This window comes from Amia ocellicauda, chromosome 13 (assembly GCF_036373705.1).
Source record: "Amia ocellicauda isolate fAmiCal2 chromosome 13, fAmiCal2.hap1, whole genome shotgun sequence".
Taxonomy (NCBI): Eukaryota; Metazoa; Chordata; class Actinopteri; order Amiiformes; family Amiidae; genus Amia; species Amia ocellicauda.
Genome location: NC_089862.1, coordinates 36,562,201 through 36,571,820, shown reverse-complemented (window position 1 = coordinate 36,571,820; position 9,620 = coordinate 36,562,201). Strand labels below are relative to the sequence as shown.

Here is a 9,620-nt window from a genome sequence, read left to right as displayed (position 1 = left end):
CACTTCATCTGCTACAGTTTCTGTGGAGAAACAGTATCCTCTGAGTCACATTGATCGTCTCAATTCATTTCCTACTGTTGCCGTTCACAGGAGCACTTGTCAGTCGATATTCCCTCTCCTTGGGTTTCACCTCCAAGCCTCCGAGTGTTTCTCACAGCCAACATCCCCCCGTCCTGAGGGCCTACAGCCTGCACGAGCTGGGAGACCCTCCAGACTGAGTCAGATGTGAGTCAGAACTCAGGCACGGATGGCATTCAAACCAGAGACTCAATTTCAATCCTGTGCAGAGTCCGCACACAGGGGCGTCCTTAAATCACAGTAACGTGCATAGATCTGAATAAGTACACTGTATATAACACTGTATATATCCCCCCCGCAGCACTGCAGACACACAGAGCAGGACAGGGAGACAGACTGGGCCACTGGGCCATAGTTCAGCGCTCAGCGGCTCGTTGACTGATTTTGAGTGGGACAGGAGCTCTGTAGCCTCCAGCCCACTTCGCTGCTGTTTTCCTCTCCAGCTGTATTTCCCATTGGCCGGGAATCCTCCTCTTCACATTAGAAGAAGCACGCCAAGTCATCGATCAAAGGAGGTGCAGAGACACGCTGTCACCTGTCCCAGTCCAGTTTGTACCTGAGATAGACAGCAGAGACAGTGTTCGTATCACCAGCGCCTCCACAAGGCCATACTGAGGCACGGTGACTGAGGCTCCTGGTAAAGTTTCAATGTCCGCCTGTCTTGAGGTGGAGGGCAAAGCGAGCCAATAAGCAGCTCAGTCCCTGTTGTGCTTCAAGCAAGAGGGAATAAACACGCATCTCACATGGGAACCCGTTCTGGTGTTCACTGCATGAAACATCGGTGCCATTGTAACCGTACAGCAGCAGCAGTCCTCGGGGACGGCTCCACAGTGCCACAGTGAGAGGATGGAAACTGTGCAGAGGAGGAATAAGGACACAGTCACACAGCCCAGAGCAGAGCGCACACAGCGACACCCCCGCAGTGCTTCTCCAGAGCGGGGTCTGTACACACCTGAAGGCTGAGGACAGCGACGTCACTGTGATGCACACACAGTCCTACGTTATTCAGGACAGAAAAACACGACACTTCTTTACACAGAGAGTTGTGGGGAGCTGGAGCAAACTCACCAGCTGCATTGCTGAAGCAGATTCCCGAGGCTTGCAAGGTTTGTAATGTTAGTGTCAGGATGTATGAATATGAATTATGAAGTAGATTAGCTTACTAAACTGTTCCCTTCAAATGCTTTATTATTATTATGTTGATTCTTACATATTGAGCTTCCAGGAGCACTCAGTTCCCACACACTCGCACTGTATGTAAGAAATGTCTGTAATTTACAAAGGGATAAAGTCATATATTGCCTAAAAACCCAGAGGATTTCACCCGCTCTGCTGGTTTTAAGGCCCTATGGCTTTATGGCTTTATGGCTTTTAGTGACTCAGAAATGCCACAGGACTTGCCAGCGTGGCACGACTACTGATGCTCTTCAGACTGAGCTTTGTGACAAGGCGAGAAATCCTGGGGGTATTTTTTTTTTTTTACACCAGATTAACTTCACATTCGCAACATCAACATCTTCGCTCCACTATGGTGTTGTTTTAGCGAGAGAAACTGGTCCCTCCCCACCCTTTAGCACAGCCCTGCACTTGGGACCTCATTGTACTGGGGTCTGTGTTCATTGTAGTTTGTATTGATTGTATTACTGCACTTTTGTAATGATTTAAAATGATTTAAAAAGTCTCCCTGCATAAGGGCATCTGCTAATAAATAAGAACATATAAACATAAGACAGTGTCCAGTCGAGAGGAGCCCATTCGCCCCATCGTGCTCGTTTGGTGTCCATTAATAACTCAGTGATCAAGGATCCTATCCAGTCTGTTTTTGAATGTTCCCAAATTGTCTCTTCAGCCACATCGCTGGGGAGTTTGTTCAGATTGTGACGCCTCTGTGTGAAATTAACAATTAATACTAATAATAATTTAAATGCCAGAAAATGTAAGTGTCAGAAAGTCCCTTTAGCTTGGTATGTGTCGCCATATAGTGTTCAAATGTTGTCATGTGATTTAGTGCCAGTTTCCTTCCTCATCCGTGCGATACTGCGGAGATTTCCGCCAGGGTGTGTCGGCCACGCCCCTGCACCCCCAGAGCGACGGATTGGGTGAATGGATCAACCGGACCCTCACTGCGCAATGCGGGGGGCCAACCTACGGACCTGGAGACCTTGTTGGGGTGTAAAGCCCCCTGTGTCATAAGGGGCTTTCCCCCAAACTGTCACCATCATGGCAGGGTCTCTGTCCTTCTGTATTAGGAAGCTCAGCGTAACCTATACAGTTACACTGTTCTGTAATATCTGCTGGTATTACTATAATATGTGCTGCTGTAGGACATTTGTGATCGTGTACAGCATATGACACTTAGTGCGTATCTTCTGAAAGCCAGTTTCACTGTCAACGTCAATATGTTAATAAATGCCTATTCCATGCTAACCATTCACAGAAACTAGCAGGGCGTGGGAAATTAAACTGGAGTGGTAAAGGTGCATCCAAAATGTTATTACAAACCTCCTTTACTACTGATTAACAAAATACAAAAGTCATCGTGTCTCACTGTGTTTTAGGCTCTATTGAGAATTTCATGTCCTACCAACAATAGGGCACAGTGTGTATGTGTACTAAAATTAACTTTACATACTTATATCTTATTTACTTATATGAAATGTAATGAACAGTCTGCCATTTATCTTAAATGGAGAAACTACAATTGAATACATTGAATTATGAATGCCTAACTCACGAGTAAACCATTTACCCACGTGGAAATCTTTAATGGCTCCCTACTGTCTATTGAAAAGGCTTATTTCCTATTCTTCTGTATTCCACCTTTGCCATGCATGTTGCTGCTTGCGTAACCCTGTTTTGGTCTCCTGTGCCGGGCAGGGCAGGACAGTTAGTAAATACCAAAAACAAACAAGAGTGCTTTCTTTCATTCCATCTGTGGAATAGAATATAAACTCCCACCCTCCCTTTAGTAAAATGGGTCAGACAGAAAGCAGAACAGAAAGGGGACAAAAGGACACGAGAGAGAAAAAGACTGCCTTGTAGCTCCATCAGTAGAGGATCTCTTTTCATGCATCTTATAAATGACACTTTGAAAAAACAAGGCCCCCGCCGGTCTGGGCCCCGGCCCCGAAAACAGAGACGGGATTCGTTCTCCAAAGGAGGCGGTGGAGTCTGTGCCTGTTAGCTGACTGAGTGATCGCTCGTCCTCTCTGGAGTGGCATTCCCTGCTCCTTCATGCCCAGCAATCAATCCGGCCGCCATCGAGCACAGAAATGGCGTCACCTGTGGGCTTTTAGTCCATTAAGACAGAGAGCTCGCTTCCTGCCTCGTGCAGCCCATGGGTAACCTGTTCTGTGCTCTGAAAGAAATGACAAGCATTTAGTAGCGTTTCAGAGATCGAAACAGAAGTTTCCTTTGTGTTTCTCCAGTGTTTTAGACTTCAAAGGGACCTTTAAACGCCCCAATGCACAGGGGCTGGAGGAGTTGTTGTTGTTGCTAATGCACTGTGAAGGTATATGTAATGTGTGTGTGTGGCTCTTCGCAAGGCTTCAAAATCGCTACACTACCCCCTCCCAGTAGTCAGTCCGCGTCTTCGTGCCGCTAACTCTTCTCCTGCCCTGGGGAGGGCCGACGCAGGCGCAGAATCCCACCGCTGACACCAGTGTAACATACTGTGAGGTTCCAGCCATGGTGACTCGTTCTACTGCGCCACAGTGCAGCGACTTTACCTCAACACTAAAAAGCCCTTAGCAAGGCTTCATACTACTATAATATACCTCTATGGTACTAAACAAAATTGATATGTTTAAAAGCTTAGACATAAAACACCAAGGGATCACTGGCACACATTCAGCTTCGGGATTTATTAGTGGAGGGATTCATTTAATACAAAGATTCATTATAACATAAAGCAGAATTTAACTGATTCTATAAAATAGTATCATAAAGTACATAAAACAATTAAACAAATGATTCATATTGTTCTTACTTTAATCAACTGTATTTTAAATTAGCTTACGGTTGTGTTCAAGCTTGATGAGGCCCAAACAGGAGTGTCTGGTTGTCAGAAATCATCTTTAATCTCACTAATACAGTCTTTGGAATGTAATCTTGTTTTCCATTCTGATAAAGACATCAGCCAATTTAATAAAGACAATATAATTAGTGATTTGACTACTACGTCTACTGAGGGGCTGCAGTTGTGAGCAGCCTCAGCCCTCTTGGACAGCGCTAAGTCCGTTGCTTGCGATGATCTTGGCGTACTGCTCTCCTGACCTGTACATTGTGCGACTCAGCCGCGGATGTGTGAAGTCGACGTGGAACAGACCGAAGCGCACGCTGTACCCCTGCACCCACTCGAAGTTGTCCAGCAGGGACCACACGAAATAGCCCCTCACATCAACCCCATCTTGGCGAATGGCTACAAGAGAAGAGAGGGAAAAAGCACTGAATAGATGAATGATGGAAGTGATTAATAAATACAAGACGATACAATATTCTCACGGTCCATTCAAAAGCGTCTGGCGGTCCGGATTTGTCCCGCGCTCCGCCCATTGACTACCCCTGGTGTATGTACTCACAGTATGACATTAAAGTACGCCCTTAAATAAAATACACCAATAAATAAATACACCATATTATTTAAAATAAAATAACAGGAACAAATGCTTCACAAAATGGTCTTCTGAGACTTTAAAAATACTAGGACCTGAACACAATCTCTCAGCTCAGTCTCTGCTTCTCTTAAGAAAACCCTCAGCCAGAACTAAATCATTCAAGAAACTGACAGAATCTGCAAATACTTCAATCCCAGTCAAACCCCATTTTCTTGCGCGTCTGTCATTCGAATCTCATTTCCAAACACAGCTGTGCGCAACGCAATCGCACTGCATTATTACAGACGCTGTATTTTCTTTCTGTATTTGTTTTGTTTGAAAGCCAGAAACCGGCTTATAATAAGAACAATATTTATTCTAAAAGAGACATATTTTCACATCCTGTCCCTTTCAGGTATTTGTGCCTGAATACATTTTTGCACAACATCAAAGGGAATAGATATTGTATTAGGCGGTGCTGTATTTTATTTATTTATCTTCTTTTATCCGAATTGCTCTAGAGCATAAATGGACTCGTAGAGAACACAGAAGCAATCTTCGGTCTGCGGGAGTCATTTTGCCCGAACAGAGATTCCAACGGCTCAGCAAATTGAAGCCACAGATCTTAATTCTTTAGCGCACCCTGAATTTAGTGGCTCAATTTATGCGCATATTCTACATTTTATCAGAGCATCATCAGTCTTCATTAAGCTTTGCAAATTGAAAGGTATTTTTTTCCTGTTATAAAAATACCAGAGTTAATCTTAATTAGAAACCATTTTTCTATACAGTTTCCATTCTTTTTGTACAGTTCATAGATCCTGAAATGTTGTGTACAATACACATACACACTGCAGCACACATTGGTATGCATGTCTGTGTATATATATATAGATATATATTAAACGCTCTTTAATTTTGTAAGCAATAGTACCTGTTCAGGGTCAGAGTAAAGCCCGGCTCTTGCCAGTGAGGCTGTGCGGCTCGGGGAACATTGTTTTCCACTACGCAAAGACAGTCTGTCTCTTGTTGAGCTGCCAGAGCAGTTAAGACAGGAAATTGCCAAACTGCCAAAAGGTACAAACTGTACTATTTTGAAGGCACCGATACAGTTCAATTCCTATTTTATTCATTTTGAAGTTTTGGGCACAGGAATATAAACTTTTTTCTATGATCCTTCCAACTTAAGCCATCAGACAGCAGTAAAACAGGGTTTATTATGACCTGATGCATTGCTCGCTTGTCTTCTGTGGTGAAGAGAACAAGAGAGAAAGGGAGGGAGGCAGAGAGAAAGAGAGGGACAGAGGGAGAGACAGCGACAGGTCAACAGAGAGCGAGAATCCTCCTTCACTTCAGACCCTGTGGATTTGACTGAATGACTGGAAAGCACAACCCACTCACAACCTCAACCCTCTAAGAAACCTTGCTGCTCTGCCCCCCCCAAAACAACCGAGCCCTCCTGCTCTCCTGCCCTGCGTGACCCCACCCCCCACCACACAAACACACTGGGGTGCCCCCTGTCCTCAAAAGCCCCTGGGAAAGGCCGCACTTTGGAGAGCCGCGGGGGCGCTCTGCTGAAGTACCTCTCAGGACCTCCAGCAGCGTGTCTCGGGCGAACGCACATCGCTGGGTGTCCTCGAGCGGCGCCGGGTCCACTGCAGAGAAGCCGTTCTCCGTGATGTAGATGCGAGGGTCGCCATACGAGTCCTGGGGAGAGCGATGTTGGGTGAAGTTTACTGCGGGTCTGCTGCAGTGTGCTGCGGTACAGTCAGAACACAGAGGCACCTCATTCCCACAGTCCGAAACCCCTGACCCCTGACCCCTGTGCCTGACTGCCTGGGCAGCTGTATATCTCTGTTTGAGTCATCAGAGGTTCGTTTATAGTCAACACAATTGTTAATCTAGGTGATCCAGGTCTCAGATAGAATGGAAATCGTTAATATTTTCCAATAATAATAAAATACTACTACAACTGCTACTACTTCTAAATAAAATATTCAAATGAATAAATAAGATGTATAATTTGATAAATAACAAGAAAAACATATTGGTTAATGACCTTAATATATTTCAGCAGCTTTCTCAGACCCCAGGGCACCACCGCCATCCAGGACACCCCCGCAATGGGCCAGGACGGATCCACGATGCCCTCGGCCTCCTTGTCGCTGCTGAAGCTCACCGTCTGCGCCGCGCTCTTAGTGAACCTCACTCTGCGGGACGTGTAGTAGTTTATGGCGAAGAAGTCGGCCGTTCCCTTGACTTCCTCCTTCATCTGCGGCGTGATCTCCGGCAGCCGGGAGGACGGGCAGCCCTGCGCTCGGCTCCGCGCTGCGATCTGGGCTTTCATGACGGCCGGATAGTCGCCGTCGCCGAAAACAGGGCTGGCGAACCAGTCCAGCGAGAATGCTATGTATCTCTGGGTGGCGGCCACGTCCTCGGGGTTGCTGGGATTGCAGGGCTCGGCCCAGTCGCTGTTCAGAGCCAGGGACACCAACCCCTGCTGCTCTGATCTAAAGAGGCGATTGTAGCTGTGCCAGGCTCTGCTGTGAGCTTTCAGCATGTTGTGGCCCACCAGGTACACCGACGTTCCTGGTTTCTGCACCCCCGGCGCGTGATAGGCCTCCTCGTAGCCCAGCTCGGCACAGACGCAGGGCTCGTTCAAGGTGACCCACAGCTTCACCCGGTCCCCGAAGGTCCGGAAGCAGAACCGCGCGTACTCGTCGAAGAAGCCCGCGATCTCTTCGGACTCCCAGCCGCCTCGGTCCTGCAGCGCTTGCGGCAGGTCGAAGTGATACAAGGTCACCATCGGGGTGACGCTGTTTGCCAGCAGGTCGTTTATTATTCTGTTGTAATAATCAACACCTGGGAAAAGTCAAGAGAGACAAACAAACACACATAACAAATTGTCCTAGTTTACTGGAATTTCAATCAAACGTTGTTTTTTTTCATCAAGTATGTTTTCTACCTGGTTTCTGTATCTGTAATCTCTTGTGTGTCTACAGGACAGAAGTGCAATGAGAGATACAGATGTGAGCTGCTGATGTGCAAAGGGCTGAAACCTCTGAGCTAGACAGTCACGTTCACAGCCCACAAGAGGCTGAGATATCACTCCCACCAGCGAGGGGAGCTGTGTTTCACTGCAGGGTTGTGTTGCTCATTTTTAAACCTAATCACCACAGGCAGCGCAGTTCAGCACATGAAGACATGAGGGTTGGACCCAGCAGAGAAGACTAAGACTGCAGCTTTGATGATTATGTGACAATATGACATCAGAGAAGAACATGAATAATAGAGGAATGGTAAGAACAAAACCACCAACGATAAAAATGAAGAGCGAAAACAAGAGCAAGAAGAAAAGTCAAAGCACCTTTCTGGTTGACGTGCCGCGTGGTCCCGTCGGGCAGCAGCCGGGACCAGCAGAAGGACAGGCGATAGTGCGTGAGTCCAAGCTGCGTGATGCACCTGAGGTCCTCCTCCCAGAGCTCGTAGCTGTTGCAAGCCACGTCCCCGGTCTGGTCCTCAAACACCCGGCCTTTCTCGTGGCAGAAGGTGTCCCAGATGCTGGGACCTTTGCCATCCGCGTTCCACCCTCCTGTTTCAAAGCAGCCAGGCATATTTAGTTGAAAATCAATTCACATTCAATAACTTGACAAGTTAAGTTCATTAGAATGTAAATAAAATATCTGTCTGTACCAGAAACGCTGTCAGCGTAAAAAACAGTGCGTTATGAAACGGCTCAGACATCTGGAGTGGAGAAATCGAACTGGAGGAATTGGAGAAAGCCACTGTGTCTTGTAACTTATGGGAGTGATATCTCTACTGCCGATGACTGAGACATCGTGTAACTTGACTGCTTGTCTCTTGTTGATGTTTTTGGTAACATTATATTGAGCTTTAAGCTGCATGTCGTTGAAAGTAGTTATTATCGCCAAAGGTTTCACACAGGGGTGACGTCACCTGTGACGTACTAGTGGACCTGATGAGCCGTTTATGACGGTTATGATACAAAGTTCACCAAGTACAGATAAGCACTTGCACAATTGATTCCAAAAAGCATTTATATTATAAAACAAGGTTGTTGAATACTTAAATAAATTAAAAGCCATTTTGTCTTTTATGGTGATTATTATTAATTATTATAATAATAATTGGTTTGGTGGTTCACATAAAAAAACACTCGTACCTTCTATCTGATAGGCTGCAGAAGCTGCCCCCCAGACAAAGTCCTCGGGGAAGTGTCTGTCTCTGTCGTGTTGAAACATTATCGCCTAAAAACCTGCTTACCACCGTGCAGTTTGTTAGAGATAAAGGACTCTGTGTGTCCGCCGCGCCAACCGCACAGCTCAGCTCAGTCTGCGTCCAGCGCCTGCGCACTGGCGTGGCCACGCCCCTTTACGTGCTTGCAGCATCCTCCCTCTCTCGGCGACGTGCAGCTGCGCAGCCACATCCCGCCCCGCACAGACACGCACAGACACACACACACACATCACACACACACACACACACTCACACATCACACACACACACACACACACACTCACACATCACACACACACACACACACACACACACTCACACATCACACACACACACACACACACACTCACACATCACACACACACACACACACACACACACACACTCACACATCACACACACACACACACACACACTCACACATCACACACACACACACACACACACACTCACACATCACACACACACACACACACACACATCACACACACACACATCACACACACACTCACACATCACACACACACACACTCACACACACACACACACACACATCACACACACTCACACACACACACTCACACACACACACACTCACACACACTCACACATCACACACACACATCACACACACACTCACACATCACACACACACACATCACACACACACTCACACATCACACACACACA

At 46.6% G+C, this 9,620-nt stretch overlaps 1 protein-coding gene across 2 annotated transcripts; it reads right to left on the bottom strand.

Moving 5' to 3' along the window:
• Positions 1-2,550: 2,550 nt before the first annotated feature.
• Positions 2,551-9,076, bottom strand: gba3 (glucosidase, beta, acid 3). Of its 2 annotated transcripts, XM_066720774.1 has the most exons (6): positions 8,857-9,076; positions 8,041-8,265; positions 6,733-7,535; positions 6,257-6,380; positions 4,354-4,498; positions 2,551-3,436 (listed from the first exon to the last, which is right to left on the bottom strand). In XM_066720774.1, the coding sequence occupies exons 1-6, from the start codon at positions 8,933-8,935 to the stop codon at positions 3,379-3,381; spliced, it is 1,434 nt and encodes a 477-aa protein (XP_066576871.1). In that variant the 5' UTR covers positions 8,936-9,076; the 3' UTR covers positions 2,551-3,378. The 2 variants fall into 2 exon arrangements, with proteins under 2 accessions (XP_066576871.1, XP_066576870.1); XM_066720773.1 differs by lacking the exon at positions 2,551-3,436 and having other exon boundaries at positions 3,923-4,498; positions 8,857-9,073.
• Between the last annotated feature and the right edge of the window lie 544 nt (positions 9,077-9,620).

Coding starts and splice junctions, on each gene's coding strand:
- gba3 (XM_066720773.1), bottom strand. CDS start 8,935: ATGTTTCAACACGACAGAGACAGACACTTCCCCGAGGACTTTGTCTGG. Junction 8,266..8,856: donor TGCAGCCTATCAGATAGAAG/GTACGAGTGTTT, acceptor GCTTTGAAACAG/GAGGGTGGAACGCGGATGGC. Junction 6,381..6,732: donor AGCTGCTGAAATATATTAAG/GTCATTAACCAA, acceptor CGCTCTCCCCAG/GACTCGTATGGCGACCCTCG.